General features: G+C 44.4%; 1 protein-coding gene across 1 annotated transcript in view; it reads right to left on the bottom strand.

Moving 5' to 3' along the window:
• Positions 1-3,996: 3,996 nt before the first annotated feature.
• The window catches only part of LOC124716868, a 77,300-nt gene continuing 64,243 nt past the window's right edge, over positions 3,997-17,053 (bottom strand). The window contains exon 7 of the mRNA XM_047243421.1: positions 3,997-4,813. Within this exon, the coding sequence (XP_047099377.1) occupies positions 4,501-4,813 (313 nt within the window). The 3' untranslated portion in view covers positions 3,997-4,500. The remainder of the gene's footprint in view (positions 4,814-17,053) is intronic.

The following is a 17,053-nucleotide window of genomic DNA, read 5'->3' as shown; positions in this document are numbered from 1 at the left end:
AGAGTCTGCTGTCTGCGTTTCTACATTTAGCCTACCAGCTTCGCGCTACGCCCACCATTATACCAGTTTTCCTCACGCCCACGTTATCGTCTGCTACTTGTTCAATTTCATTAAGCTGCAGACTCACTTGCTCTTCGCTTCCGCCGATTACTGTCATGTCGCTAGTGTGCTCTATCACGCTGATTTTCTGTCCGTGATAATCATCTCCCTTCTTCTTCTTCTTCTTCTTCTGTAGTGGTCAATCCAAGGATTGGTTTGCAACAGCTACAATGGCAGCTTGTCTCCATTCTGTGCGTCTTTCAGCTTTTCTCTTCACTTCTTTATAGGTGTTACATCCCACATCTTTCACGATTTGATCCATGTATCTCAGTCGTGGTCTTCCTCTTGGTCTTTTTCGCTCGACATAGCCCTCTATCATTGTGTTCAGGAGTCCTTTATGTCTTAAAAGATGGCCTGTAAATTGCTCTCTTCTTTTAACACAAACTCCAGAGGCTTCTCATCTCACCTGCTCTTTCCAGAACCACTTCGTTTATGACCTTATCGATACATTTTATTTTCAGCATGCGTCTATAGCACCATATTTCAAAAGAATTTAGCTTCTGGTCTTCCTCTGTCCCGAGAGTCCATGTTTCACACCCATAGCATACCACACTCCACACACATGATTTCAAAAATCTTTTCCTGATTTCAAGGCTGATGCTCTTAGATGTTAATATGTTTTTCTTCTTGTTAAAAGCAGCCTTTGCTTGAGCTATTCTACTTCTCACTTCTGCCTTGCTCCTTCCATCCCTGGTAATATTACTGCCCAGATAAGTAAATTTATCAACTTGTTCAAGCAGTTCATTGCCTACATGAACTTGGACTTTCACTTGATCTTCTTTGTCGCATGCCATTACTTTTGCTTTTCCTTTATTAATTCTCATATTATTTTCTTCCTCCATAACTTATCCATTTCATTCAGTAGGACTACAAGATCTTCTTCACTTTCAGCCAGGACAGCTATATCATCGGCATATCTTATCATATCTATTCGTTGGCCATGAATCACTACACCTGTCTGTGAATTTTCCCTTACTTTTTTCAGGGCCTCTTCAATTTATAGGTTAAAGATAACAGGGGATAGTGCCCAACCTTGTCGGACACCTTTCCGTATCTGCACCTCTTCTTGTTTTGTCAGTCCACGGATAACTGCTGTCTCGTTTTTGTACAGGTTCCATATCATTTTTCTATCTTTATTGTCTATTCCTACTTTTTTGAGTACCTCAAACATCTTATCCCATTTAACATTATCAAAGGCTTTCTCTACATCTACGAAAGCTATGTATGTTGTCAGGTTCTTATCTAGTGGTTTCTCTATTTTTAGTTTTAGAGCAAATATTGCTTCTCTGGTTCCTCTATCTCCCAATCCGATTAAATTCCCGCTGTAGTCGACACAATCGTCTTGAGAGAATTCAGCAACTGTATACGACTAAATATTTAAGGTAAATCTCATATATTGTTCCGTCCTAGTTGCATACCTTTTTAATTCGATTATGTGTTTCGAACACTCTGGATCATCTGCAGATCAAAGCAATTGCGTCAGCAACCCGTCTTCTCTACTCAGAACAAGAAATCGGGATACTCTAATATTTTGTTCTTGATTTGGCAAGACGGGTTGCTGATGAGGTTACTTAGATCTGAAGATGGCCCTACCCTGATATGTTGTTCTTAGTAGACAAGACGGGTTTCTGATGTAATCACATACATCTGAAGATGATCCAGAGTGATCGAAATATGTAATCCAATTTAAAAAAAGTGTGCGACTGAGACGGAACAGTAAATGAGAATTATCTTCAGTATCTACTGATACATTCCTTTGTTTCCCTCGCTGTCCCTTCAATTTACAAACTAAATTTCAGTGGTGTTAAAGAGTAACCCTGGTTTCCGTCTCTTGCAGCATTCCGCTACTGCTAACAAGTGAAATCTGCTTCACATAAGAAAATGGATAGGATGTGTTGTGGGCGAATCGCGTGTTCGGACGTGCAAAGAACAAAAAAATGCGCAATACGTATTATTATAACATTTATTTTAATAACAAAACATTGTTGAATAACAAACAATACACAAAATGATAAACATTGGAATTAATCCTGAGCAGATGGCGTACAATTTATACAGTGAAGTATGAGTGAAGTCTGCGATGAAATGTTGTTTCAGTGATGTGATCACCACCAAGGTTTATTGTAAAATTGTGTAATTCAGCGATTGAGCGAGGTCCATAATGAATGTTCCACAACGTGACTGTACCTTGAAGCTCTGTACTGAAACTGCACACAAGAAGCAGCAGTCAGATAACATTCATATGTTAATTACTGCTGTAGTACAAATAAAGTAGTGAGACGTATCCCAAAGAAATCTTGCGAAGAAGAAATAAAAAAAATGCCCCTAACGGAAGTGACACCTCTGTACTTATACACAGAAGTATGAAAATTGTTAGAGTGTAAATGTTTCAGGCATAAAGTAAGTTTTAAGGGGCACTGCACTTCTGTTAGACGCGGTGAAACACCTAGAAGTCAAGGTGAATGAAATGAGTAGCGTCTTGAAGTGAGGTTTTAAGATGAACACCAACAAAAGGAAAGGAAGGATAATGAAGTGCAGTCAAACTGAGAGTATTCGATCAGGAAACGATGACAGTGAAAGCAGAACACGAGTTTTGGTGTTTGGATAGTAAAATAACAAACGATGGCTCTCATGAAGAGATGTATTTTAACATAGATGGCAGTGTTAGGAAGCGTTTACAGAAAGTTTTATTAAGAAGTGGAACGTGGACAATAAACAGTTCGAACAAGACGAGAATAGAAGGCTTTTGAAATTGTAAAGATTAGAAGAGTAGACCAGATATTCGGTGAGGAGGTACTGAATCGTACTGGGGAGAAAACAATGTTACTCTGTAAGACTTTAACTGGACATCACAAGTCGTAGGGCAGACGACGTTGAATTCGTTTGAGATATGAAGCCACAGCCGCATGGTTGGGATCAAATAGACTGGCAAGATAAATGGGGAGTTACTTCTAAGAGCGGAGGAGAGGGTAAGTCTTTGGAAAGATGTGACTAGACCAGGGGTCTCCAGACGTTTTAGTCTGCGGGCCACATGATTCCTCCACGAAGTCATAAGGGCCAAGGTCTACCTAGTTGGATTAAAGAACACTAGCACTCCATGATCACCGTAATGTAAGGCTAAAGGAAAGATGAAATCGGAAAAGTCTAAGGTTGTGGGAAACGAACAACGATTTTTATTTAATTACATAATTTTGATTGGTGGATGTACCTGACCGAATTTCTGGGATATTTTATTCTGGCGAATTTCACCGACAAAAAAAGTATGTTACTGCACATTCTTCACGAAAGCGTCCAGCAAAGTTAACGAAATCTCAAAATCATTGTTAGCAACACTATTACTACAAGACGTAACAGAGGTAGAGTATGTCTACGCATTGTTATTTCAAGCGGCGCAACAATAAGTTTAGTTACGTAGTCTTGTAGCGTGTAGCAGAGCCAGAGCACATATCTGATAGTTCTGTTGCGTAATTGTGTCTATTTTGCGAGTGTCTCACAAGTTTTTTTTGTGTGTGTTTTATGCGCTGTACTAGTAGGTGTGGGACAATTCAAAGTTTGAATTCGAAGAGACAAGGAAAATCTGAAAATCGAAATACGTAAACAAACTGAAACCTCGCTTAAGAAGCATCATCTTCCGTAATGACTGATTACTAAGGCTAGTCGCCAAAGTGGAGTCCATTTGAAAGACTTGCCCCAGACTCGTGAGTAGAATAAAATGCAAAGAGTTTTTTTTACCTAAAATGTTTTCGCCAAACTAGTCTGTTAACCTTTTATTTTTATTTATTTTTTTATTTTTTTTTAACTATCGCACGGAGAATGGTCTGTCTGTTTATTCTGGATAGCCCCAAGTTCAACCATGACCTTCCGCTTTGAAAGATAGAGCTACGACAATGTCACGATAGGCCTCGAAACTCAATTGTTGGCAGTATAGGCACCACCTCAAAAATTTGGCGGACCGGATACCAGGGATGTCCGGCCAGCTAACGCGGGCCGGTTTCGGCCCGCGGGCCGTAGTTTGCAGACCCCTGGACTAGACGAACACTGTTGTGCAGGCATATTCTGAGATATGGTGAATGCTAATCACCATAACAGGGGGACGTGTGAGCGTGCGCAGAGCGAATGGAAGGTCAGAGTTGTGGTGTACGGAGCAGAGTATGGGAGAAACACGATATGATGCTGTGAACGGATTAATAGAAATCAGGAGGATCGATAACTGCTACCAAGGAACCCTCTGGCTGATTATTAATGATGATGGGGATGGCTGTGTAGCAATATGTATCTAAAATAGTATTTGTTCTTGGACAGTTTCCCAAATGGACACGGAGTGAGGTCGAGAGGTGAGCTCGGGCTATGTTCAGTGCAGTGCCAGGGGGGCACTAGAGATGGCGAGCGCGCGGTGGAGGATCACCGCCTGGAGGAGAGGGAGCGGGTGTAGGACCAGGCCGTCTTGTGGACGCGAAGCCTGGGGCTGGAGTAGTGGGCCGCCGAGTCGCCGCCGTCGCTCTCCTCGTCATCCTGGTGTGGTCGCCGCTGGGCGCCGCTCTTCGTCCTCGAGGGCCGCCCGGTGACCGGCGAGTAGGTCTCCGTCGCGTAGTCCGGAACCTTGAAGCGGTACGTGTGCAGCGTCTGGGCCGCCGGCCGGGGCCCGCCGGGGTTCGAACTCTGCGACGCCGCTGCCGCCCTGTTGAAGTGCGAGTCCAGCTCCGGCGAGGGAAACCTGGAGAGACAGACACACTGCGTCACTCGCCGTGCACACATTCAGGGTCAGGTTCAACAGTAAGCCAAATGTTGATCATCAGCTTCTTACAATGTTAGTAATGGAATGTGAGGAAATGAATTAAAATTTGTGCCATGGTCAGGACTTGAACCCGGTTCTCCTTGCCAACTAGATATGTGTGCGAGCCATTACACCACAGAAGTATAGGTAATCCAGCTGCACGGACCATCCTAGTCCAATGCCCTCCATAACACAAACTTCACGTTTTCAGCTTATTTTCCACTTCTTAAATCAGCACTACTGCTGAGATATAGTGGGAATTAGTGAAGTTCGGTGGCAGGAGGAACAAGACTTTTGGTCAGGTGAATACAGGGTTATAAATACAAAATCAAATAGGGGTAATGCAGGAGTAGGTTTAATAATGAATAAAAAAATAGGAGTGCGGGTAAGCTACTACAAACAGCATAGTGAACGTGTTATTGTGGCCAAGATGTGGACACTAAGCCCACACCTGCTACTGTAGTACAACTTTATATGCCAACTAGCTCTGCAGATGACGAAGAAATTGAAGAAATGTATGATGAAATAAAAGAAATTATTCAGATGGTGATGGGAGACGAAAATTTAATAGTCATGGGTGACTGGAATTCGGTAGTAGGAAAAGGGAGAGAAGGAAACGTAGTAGGTGAATATGGATTGGGGGGAAGAAATGAAAGAGGAAGCCGCCTGGTAGAACTTTGCACAGAGCACAACTTAATCATAGCTAACACTTGGTTCAAGAATCATAAAAGAAGGTTGTATACATGGAAGAATCCTGGAGATACTAAAAGGTATCAGATAGATTATATAATGGTAAGACAGAGATTTAAGAACCAGGTTTTAAATTGTAAGACATTTCCAGGGGCAGATGTGGACTCTGACAATATCTATTGGTTATGAACTGTAGATTAAACCTGAAGAAACTGCAAAAAGGTGGGAATTTAAGGAGATGCGACCTCGATGAAGTGAAAGAACCAGAGGCTGTACAGAGTTTCAGGGAGAGCATAAGGGAACAATTGACAGGATTGGGGGAAAGAAATACAGTAGAAGAAGAATGAACTAGTGAAGGCAGCAGAGGAACAAGTAGGTAAAAAGACGAGGGCTAGTAGAAATCCTTGGGTAACAGAAGAGATACTGAATTTAATTGATGAAAGGAGAAAATACAAAAATGCAGTAAGTGAAGCAGGCAAAAAGGAATACAAACATCTCAAAAATGAGATGGACAGGAAGTGCAAAATGGCTAAGCAGGGATGGCTAGAGGATAAATGCAAGAATGTAGAGGCTTATCTCACGAGGGGTAGAATAGATACTGCCTATAGGAAAATTAAAGAGACCTTCGGAGAAAAGAGAACCACTTACATGAATATCAAGAGCTCAGATGGAAACCCAGTTCTAAGCAAAGACGGGAAAGCAGAAAGGTGGAAGGAGTATATAGAGGATCTATACAGGGGCGATGTTCTTGAGGACAATATTATGGAAAAGGAAGAGGATGTAGATGAAGATGAAATGGGAGATATGATACTGCGTGAAGAGATTGACAGAGCACTGAAAGATCTAAGTCGAAACAAGGCCGCAGGAGTAGACAACATTCCATTAGAACTACTGACAGCCTTGGGAGAGTCAGTCCTGACAAAACTCTACCATATGGTGAGCAAGATGTATGAGACAGACGACATTCCCTCAGACTTCAGGAAGAATATAATAATTCCAATCCCAAAGAAAACAGGTGTTGACAGATGTGAAAATTACCGAACTATCAGTTTAATAAGTCACAGCTGCAAAATACTAACGCGAATTCTTTACAGACGAATGGAAAAACTGGTAGAAGCCAATCTCGGGGAAGATCAGTTTGGATTCCGTAGAAATGTTGGAACACGTGAGGCAATACTCACCCTACGACTTATCTTAGAAGAAAGATTAATGAAATGTAAACCTACGTTTCTAACATTTGTAGATTTAGAGAAAGCTTTTGACAATGTTAAATGGAATACTCTCTTTCAAATTCTAAAGATGGCAGGGGTAAAATGCAGGAAGCGAAAGGCTATTTACAATTTGTACAGAAACCAGATGGCAGTTATACGAGTCGAGGGGTATGAAAGGGAAGCAGTGGTTGGGAAGGGAGTATAACAGGGTTGTTGCCTCTCCCCGATGTTATTCAATCTGTATATTGAGCAAGCAGTAAAGGAAACAAAAGAAAAGTTCGGAGTAGGTATTAAAATCCATGGAGAAGAAATAAAAACTTTGAGGTTCGCCGATGACATTGTAATTCTGTCAGAAACAGCAAAGGACTTGGAAGAGCAGTTGAACGGAATGGACAGTGTCTTGAAAGGAGGGTAAAAGATGAACATCAACAAAAGCAAAACAAGGATAATGGAATGTAGTCGAATTAAGGCGGCTGATGCTAAGGGAATTAGATTAGGAAATGAGACACGCAAAGTAGTAAAGGAGTTTTGCTAGTTGGGGAGCAAAATAACTGATGATGGTCGAATTAGAGAGGATATAAAATGTAGACTGGCAATGGCAAGGAAAGCGTTTCTGAAGAAGAGAAATTTGTTAACATCGAGTATTGATTTAAATGTTAGGAAGTCGTTTCTGAAAGTATTTGTATGGAATGTAGCCATGTATGGAAGTGAAACGTGGACGATAAAGAGTTTAGACACGAAGAGAATAGAAGCTTTCGAAGTGTGGTGCTACAGAAGAATGCTGAAGATTAGATGGGTAGATCACATAACTAATGAGGAGGTATTGAATAGAATTGGGGAGTAGAGGAGTTTGTGGCACACCTTGACTAGAAGAAGGGATCGGTTGGTAGGACATGTTCTGAGGCATCAAGGGATCACAAATTTAGTACTGGAGGGCAGCGTGGAGGGTAGAAATCGTAGAGGTTTGTGAGGTAAGTGATTCATGAAAGGTATAGGTTAATGTTAGTCAGGGCCGTTCTTTTGTATGGATTTTTGAAAGTGAGATTGCGTTGCGCTAAAAATATTGTGTGTCAGTTTAAGCACTGTTACTTATTTCATTGAAACTCGCACAAATGGCGAATTTCGCCTTAAGGCCATTGTCAAGTGTTATAGGGGCCAATATGCCATAATACACTGAGGAGACAAAAGTCTTGCTATGCCTCCTGATATCGTGTCGGAGCTCCTTTTGCCCAGCCTTGGTGCAGCACCTCGATGCGGCGTGGACTCAACAAGTCGTTGCAAATCCCCTCCAGAAATGCTGCGCCATGGTGTCTCTGTAGCCGCCCATAGTTGTCATAGTCTGTGTCCCATAAATGTTCGATGAGATTCATGTCGGCCGATCTAGATGGCCAAATCATTCGCTCGAACGGTCCAGAATGTTCTACAAACCAACCGCGAACAATTTTGGCCCAATGACTTAGCGGATTGTCGTCCATAAAAATTCCATCGTTGGTTGGGAATATGAAGTCTATGAATGTCTGAAAATGGTCTCCAAATATGCGAATAGAACCATTTCCAGCCAGTGAGCGGTTCACTTGGACCAGAGGACACAGTGCGGTCCACTTAAACACAGCTCACACCATTATAGAGCCACCACCAGCTCACACGGTACCTTGTTGACAACTTGGGTCGAAGGTTTCATGGGGTCTACGACACACCATCAGCTCTTGCCATTGAAATCGTGACTCGTCTGACCATCCCAAGGTATTCCAGTCATTTAGGGTCCAACGAACATGGTCACGAGCCCACAACAGGCGATGTCGTGCTGCTAGCAAAGGTACTCGCGTCGGTCGTCTGTTGTTTCAAGCTTTGTTGCTTGTCTGTTAGCACTGACAATTCTGCACAAACGACGCTGCTCTCGGTCGTTAACTGAAGACCTTAGGCCACTGCGTTGTTTGTGGTGGTGGTGGTGGTGGTGGTGGTTAGAGTTTTACGTCCCGTCGACAACGAGGTCATTAGAGACGGAGCTCATGCTCGGGTTAGGGAAGGATTGGGAAGGAAATCGGCCGTGCCCTTTCAAAGAAACCATCCCGGCATTTGCCTGAAGCGATTTAGGGAAATCACGGAAAACCTAAATCAGGATGGCTGGAGACGGGATTGAACCGTCATCCTCCCGAATGCGAGTCCAGTGTGCTAACCACTGCGCCACCTCGCTCGGTCGTTGTTTGTGTTCAGGTCAGAAGTAATGCCTGAAATTTGGTATTCTCGGCTGACTCTTGACACTGTCGGTTTCGGAATATTGAATTCCGTAACAATTTCCGAAATGGAAAGTCCTATACGTGTAGCTCCAACTACCATTCCGCGTTCAAAGTCGGACGATTCCCGTCGTGCGGCGATAATGACACCGCAAACGTTTCCAAACGAATCAGGGAAACAAGCACCGTTCGAACAGGCGTTGAAGGCCCAACAGTACTGACCGGCCGCCGCGTCATCCTCAGCCCTTAGGCGTCACCGGATGCGGCTATGGAGGTCAGCACACCGCTATCCCGGCTGCAGTCAGTTTTCGTGGCTGGTGTCGCTACTCAATGCGGATATGGAGGTCAGCACACCGCTATCCCGGCTGCAGTCAGTTTTCGTGACTGGTGTCGCTACTCAATTGGACTCACAAGGCCTGAATGCACCTCGCTTGTCAACAGCACTCGGTAGACCTGGATGGTGATCGCTCCAAGTATATGTACAGCGTGATTATACACTACTGGCCATTAAAATTGCTACACCACCAAGATGACGTGCTACAGACGCGAAATTTAACCGACGGGAAGAAGATGCTGTGAGATGCAAATGATTAACTTTTCACAGCATTCACACAACGTTGGCGCCGGTGGCGACACCTACAACGTGTTGACATGAGGAAAGTTTCCAACCGATTTCTCATCCACAAACAGCAGTTGACCGGCGTTGCCTGGTGAAACGTTGTTGTGATGCCTCGTGTAAGGAGGAGAAATGCGTACCATCACGTTTCCGACTTTGATAAAGGTCGGATTGTAGTCTACCGCGGTTGCGGTTTATCCTATCGCGACATTTCTGTCGAGTTGGTCGAGATCCAATTGTTAGCAGAATTTGGAATCGGTGGGTTCAGGAGGGTAATACGGAACGCCGTGCTGGATCCCAACGGCCTCGTATCACTAGCAGTCGAGATGATAGGCATCTTATCCGCACAGCTGTAACGAATCGTGTAGCCACGTCTCGATCCCTGAGTCAACAGATGCGGACGTTTGCAAGACTACAACCATCTGCACGAACAGTTCGACGATGTTTGCAGCAGCATGGACTATCAGCTCGGAGACCGTGGCTGCGGTTACCCTTGACGCTGCATCACAGACAGGAGCCCCTGCGATGGTGTACACAACGACGAACCTGGGTGCACGAATGGCAAAAAGCCATTTTTTCGGATGAATCCAGGTTCTGTTCACAGCATCATGATGGTCATATCAGTGTTTGGCGACATCGCGGTGAACGCAAATTGGAAGCGTGTATTCGTCATCGCCATACTGGCGTATCACCCGGCATGATCGTATGGGATGCCATTGGTTACACGGTTCGGTCACCTCTTGTTCACATCCACGGCACTTTGAGCAGTGGACGTTACATTTCGGATGTGTTACGACCTGTGGCTCTACCCTTCATTCGATCCCTGCAAAATCCTACATTTCAGCAGGATAATGCACGACCGCATGTTGCAGGTCCTGTACAGCCTTCCTGGATACAGAAAATGTTCGACTGCTGCCTTGGCCAGCACATTCTCCAAATCTCTTACCAATTGAAAACGTCTGGTCAATGGTGGCCGAGCAACTGGGTCGTACAATACGCCAGTCACTACCCTCGATGAACTGTGGTACCGTGTTCAAGCTGCATGGACAACTGTACCTGTACACGCCATCCAAGCTCCGTTTGACTCAATGACCAGGCGTATTAAGGCCGTTATTGCGGCCAGAGGTGGTTGTTCTGCGTACTGATTTCTCAGGGTCTATGCACCCAAATTGCGTGAAAATGTAATCACATGTCAGTTCTAGTATAATATATTTGCCCAATGAATATCCATTTATCATCTGCACTTCTTCTTGGTGCAGCAATTTTAATGGCCAGTAGTGTAATTAAAGTTAAACTTTAAAAGTGCAGTAGAAATAACACCACTGGTCGGAATGACGTCGAATTGCAACGGAATATTATCGGAGGAGGGGGAACACGTGTGGCAGAAGAAAAACAAAGTGTGAAAATTGATCAATAGATGTATCAGAATACATAAATGAAAACACCTAATATGCGCTCGACCCATTGAAGTTGGTACAAACACGCCAGGTACATGGTTTTCCCTCCTTTCGCGTCTGCGACGTTTCCCATGACTGTGTCAATGCAGAATCGCGGTCTGCTTGTGAAGCTGTGTTACAAGAATGACGACTGTGCCCACGTCGCGCTACTTTTGTTCTGATTAATCTTACTTAGGGCATAATTTTCACTGAACGTCATACTTAACGATTTATTTTACACAAACTATAGAAACCGAAAATGTTTTCCATCTTTCAACCCCTCACCCAAAGTATGATATGAGAGGAGTGGCAACCTTTTACCATATATTAAGAGGAACCAACTAAAGAATTTGGTTCTCGGTAGAAACTTTTTCTGTAATTATTTCGAAATAAACCTAAATTTTTCCATATCACACAGGGAACTGTACTGAGGTCTAATGTGGGTCCTGCTAGCAATTAGCGTTAAGGAATGCAATTTATGTATTGAAACAAGACGTATTCATCGTCTACTCAAACAGACATTGTTTCTAAAGTTCTCTACACAATGATGCTGATTGTGATTGTTAGAAAAGCTACGACTTTTCAGACTTCAGTATTGAATCTTTCACAATTTGCAAAGAGACATTTAGCCGACTTTGTGTCGTTTCCAGGGAACACCACGAGGAGGCAGTCTCTCTTCGTCCCGCATTTTATTTATTTACAATATTTACAGGATGATTATTTATTTACAGTTTTTTACAATAGGGTTATCGGCGTGAACTGAACCCCTTTTAATTATTTACAAGTGTTGCTGTTGCTTCAGCCATTTTCTTTTCATTGTAATTTCTGTGCATAGGCCACGCAAGTAAGAAATGATTATATATTGCCCTCAACTTGGAGTCTTGTAAGGGCCCTAGAAACTATCTCATCTGTCTTAATTGCGGACTTCTTTCTTCTTTTTCCACCTAGATTTGAAACTAGTCGGTGACCATGATATTCTGCGTGTTCTCTGAGAATTTTTACTAAGGATTAAAAATTTGGATGAACCTTCGAAATTAATGTTTTTATCCTCCGATTCCATCCTTCTGAAACATTATTGGTGCGGTGACGCCTTCCTGCGCAGTTCCGTATATCCCTTGGCATGTCTTCATTATCCAGCCATTGTTCAACAAAATAGTCGTAAAAATCCTGCAGTTTTTCGTTATCTGGTGTGCTCTCCTGAATGCATAGCCACCCATCATCTACCATGTCCAGGGGAATGCGAGCCAAAGCGGAACACAATCTTACGTGAAAACGAATTTCTTCGTCTTCCTTGTAGGTAGCAACAAGGCCGCAATTCTGCCTCCACGAGCACTGACTGAAATGGTAGGTGCAGCCATTAATCTTTGAATCAGGAAACAAATGTGTTACTGATTAGATGATTGCAGCTTCAAAATCCATCATGACAGCTGCAGGATTCCATGCAGGTACGTTTCGCTCAACAGCTGTAAAAAAGCGATCGTACGTTTCTCGCATTTTATTGGGTAGCAAGGCGTACACATTTGGAAGTGTGTTTGTTTCCTGCTCAGAACTAGAAATATCGGCATGAACAATAAATAACTGTCCAAACTGCTTGCTGGAGCTTTTGAAAGTTCCATCGACAAAGAACAAACTGCAGTCTGTTAAACAGGATTTTCCCCTTTCTCTGGCGAACACCAATATCCTATCATTTGGTCCTATGTCGTCATCTGCAAGTAAAAATTTGCTCCCTTCATTCATTAGCAAATGATGTTGCAGAAATATTCCTGCAGCATCGGTCGGATCTTGCGTAGATCCCATGCTTTTTGCCTGATGCGTTTCAGCGATCGTTTTGCACCCCTGTGTGACGATGCAGTACTGGACTGCGGTGTGCCACCTGTTTGGTGTCCCTGTAGACCGCCCGCTGCCTGTTCTGCCGGGTCTCCTCGGTGTGCGGACATTTGCCACGCCGGACATTTGCCACGCCGGACATTTGCCACGATTTTACCTGCTGCGAAGCGTTGGGTCCCTTGAATCCCCCTCCTCCTCCTCATCGCTTACTGAGCCTTTCCGCTAGTTTACTTAACATAGGACCAGAATCTCTTTGGATTTTCCGCCACATGTCTAGAGAGAGTTTCGTTGTGGAAACTATTAAATGCATCTCGCATTGAAATCTGCACCAAATTTCGAGCCACAGTAAAACTTCGCCAATCTTGATTTTGCGCTCGTCTAAATTATACGTCCCTTTTTCGGTGCTCCTGCAGCAGCTTTCTGTCGTGTTTTGTGTACCATGGGGGATCAGTTCAGTCTCTTATTAATTTATTTGGTATGAATCTCTCGAGTGCTGTTGATACTATTTCTTTGAACTTAAGCCACATATAGTCTTCACTTACATAGTTTGGAAGGATTGGAGACTGTATCTTAGAAAGACGTGATCCGAATTTTTAGTTTCTTTTATAAATATATATATTTCGCGTTTAGTTTTGGTGAATTTCTTTGTTACGGAATTGAGCCTCGCTACGACTGTGTGTTCTCTAATCCCTGTAGCCGTCGTGATGCTCAGGATTATTTGTGGCTAAGAGGTCAAGTGTGTTTTCGTAACCATTTACAATTTGAATGGCCTCGTAAACTAATTGTTCAAAATAATTATAAAAAGCATTTAGAACAATTATGGAAGTTGTTTTCTATCTACAGTAGCGTCTGAAAATGTATTTTTGTCAACATACGGAAGGTAGATTGAAGTCACTGCCAACTATAACTGTATGAGTTGCGTATCTATTGGCGATGTAACTCGAGTTTTCTTTGAAATGTTTAGCAACTGTTTCATCTGAGACCGCGGGTTGGTAAAAGGAGCCAGTTATTAATTTATTCCGGTTTTCGAATATAACCTCTGTCCATACTAAGTCACAGGAACTACCCGCTTCAGTGTCGCTTGTGAGCTGGAACAAACATTACATAATTTTTCCTCAAGTTGTGCTTCTTGTTTCTGTTGCAGTGGAGATCATTACAATTACGGCTTTTCCCTCCAAAACCTAGGACGCTTTCTCTGTGACCCTGTAAATACCAGAGCTAAACAATGTAGAACAACAACGTACGTTGCAAGCATAGCATTCTGTATTACTTCATTTCCTTATTTCTAACATTTTAAAATTGTACCTCGACTTTAAGTGACATGTCAATCATAGATGTTCTTATCTCTGTTTATGAACTTATTTTCAGTCATGTTTTGAACATTGTCCCGCTACTCTTTATTAACTAATGTTTCGCCGCAAAAGATATCGGATTTTAGAGAGTAAATTAATATGGAGTATGTCGTTCTTCTTTTCAGACATTCACATACCCATTTCTTCTTTCCTTATTGTCTTTTGGGCATGCAATTGTAGTAATTAAAGTAGGTACAAATGCAGCGATCAAAAAGAACGGATTAGCGTACATTCGCATTCTCTTCACAGCGTTCCTGTCTTGTTACTCCCATGAGGATGGACTGTTTCTATCGCAATCAGTAAACGTGTAAGGAAGCTACAGTACAGACATAGGGATCTATATTTATACCTGGCAGAACTAATTATATACTATAATCGTTGGAATTGCTTTCGTTTCCCAAAAGATATAAATATTTCGATTTCGGAAAAGAAGCTCTGTATTTCGCTAAGATGTCGAAGAAGAAGGTCCCTTACATACTGGTTGTATCCAGTAAGATGTGGAGACGGCGGTTTGAAAGCGGACAGACGAAGTACGAGGAAGGGCGTCCCTTACCTGAGGGTCGCTACTCAAGCTACCTGGCGAAGGGGCAAGAGTGGCAAATGTCCGGCGTGGCAAATGTCCGGCATTCGTCTCCTCACAAGTGTCGCAGCCCCCTAGACACTAGCAGGGCTTCCCTCCCCCCTCCCTCCCTCCCCCTCACACCAGTGCCAGTGCAGTAGCGGTGAGCAGAGCTGTGCCGACCTGAGAGAGTCGTATCTGTCGGAGCCGGCCACTTCCTCTTCCAGCTCCGCCGCGGCAGGTGCTTCCTCTGGGCCGACGCCGGCCCCCGGCCTGCCGTAGTACGGCCGCGAGTACGAGCGCGAGTACGCTGACGTCACGACGAGCCGCGGGCGCCCTGCTTCCAGCTCCTCGGCTTCCTCGTCTGGGTGGTAGCGCGACGCCACGGACTGCGACTTCGCGCTGCGGCCAAGTACGAGTCTGTTAGATCGGCCGTAACGGGCCCACAAGCTTAACTCGCTGTTGACGGGCCGTAACATTTAAACCGCTTGCACACTGAAGAGGCAAACAAACTGGTATAGGCATGCATATTCAAATACGTAAACAGGCAGAATACGATGCTGCGGTGGGCAACAACAAGGATCTGGCGCATTTGGTACGTTATCAAAATCTGAGAGTCTGAACGTGGTGCCACAGTCGGCGCACTAGCTGTGAGACACAGCACCTCCGAGATGCCGGCCGGGGTGGCCGAGCGGTTCTAGGCGCTTCAGTCTGGAACCGCGCTATCGCTACGGTCGCAGGTTGGAATCCTGCCTCGGGCATGGATCTGTGTGATTTCCTTAGGTTAAAGTAGTTCTAAGTTCAACGGGACTCATGACCTCAGATGTTAAGTTCCAAAGTGCTCAGAGCCATTTGAACCATTTTTGAACCTCCGAGGTACCGATGAAGTGGGGATATTCCCGGTACGACCATTTCACGAGTGCACCGCGAATATGACGAATCCGGTAAAACATCAAATATCCGACATCACTGTGGCCGAAAAAAAGCTTCTGCAAAAACGTGACAAACAAACACTGAAGATAATCGTTCAGCGTGACAGAAACGCTAACCTTCCGCAAATTGTTGCAGATTTCAACGCTGGGCCATGAACAAGTGTCAGCGTGCGAACCATTCGACGAACCATCATCAATATGGGCTTTCGGAACCCGAACGCCCACTCGTGTACCCTTGGTGACTGCACGCCACAAAGCTATACGCCTCACCTGGGCCCTTCAACACCGACATTGGACTGTTGACGACTGGAAACATGTTGCCTGGTCAGAGGAGTCTCGTTTCAAATTGTATAGTGCCGACGGACGTGTACGGCTATGGAGACAACCTCATGGGCCTGTCCAACCTGCATATCAGCGCCGGACTGTTCAAGCTGGCGGAGGCTCTACAGCGGTGTGAGGCATGTGCAGTTGGAGTGATATGGGACCCCTGATACGTCTAGGTATAACTCTGACAGGAGACACGTACGTAAGCATCCTGCCTGATCACCGGCATCCATTCGTGTCCTCTGTGCATTCCGACGGAATAAGGCAAATCCAACAGGGCAACGCGACACTTGACAAGTCGATGATTCCTACAGAGTGGCTTCAGGAACACTATTCCGACTTTAAACACTTCCGCTGACCGCCAAACTCCCCAGACATGAACGCTATTGAGCATACCTGGGATGCTTTGCAACGTGTTGTTCAGAAGAGATCTGCACCCCCCTCGTACTCTTACGGATTTATGGACGGCCCTGCAGGAATCATGGTGTCAGTTCCCTTCAGCACTACTTCAGACATAAGTCGAGTCCATGCCACGTCGTGTCGCGGCACTTATGCGTGCTAACGGGGGCCTACACGGTATTAAGCACATATAGCAGATTCTTTGAGTGATCGTCCGCAGATGGACTGATTCGGCATATAAAAGGTCGAAACATCCCTCGGTTAAATCAGAAGAAGGGGCGTCAACGTAAAGAGCGCAGCCAGTATTCCACTACCAAGGAGAACGCAGGTGGAAGGAGAGAGGGGGACGCTTTGTCCGATGGCGTGATAGAGGAAGACACAGGAGTCGACAGGGAAGAGTTAGGGGATCGAGTATTAGAATCAGAATTTAAAAGTGCTTTCCAAGACTTGCGATCGAATGGAACAGAAGGCGTGCATAACACTCCTTGGGAATTTCTGTAGTCGCTGAGGGAAGTGCCACCCAACGACTGCTCAAGTTAGTGTGTAGAATCTCAGACTGGCGACGTACCATCTGAGTTTCGGAAAAATATCATCCGCGAT

Source organism: Schistocerca piceifrons, chromosome 9 (assembly GCF_021461385.2).
Source record: "Schistocerca piceifrons isolate TAMUIC-IGC-003096 chromosome 9, iqSchPice1.1, whole genome shotgun sequence".
Lineage (NCBI taxonomy): Eukaryota > Metazoa > Arthropoda > Insecta > Orthoptera > Acrididae > Schistocerca > Schistocerca piceifrons.
The sequence above is the reverse complement of the archived record's forward strand: the minus strand, read 5'-3'. Positions and strand labels throughout refer to the sequence as shown.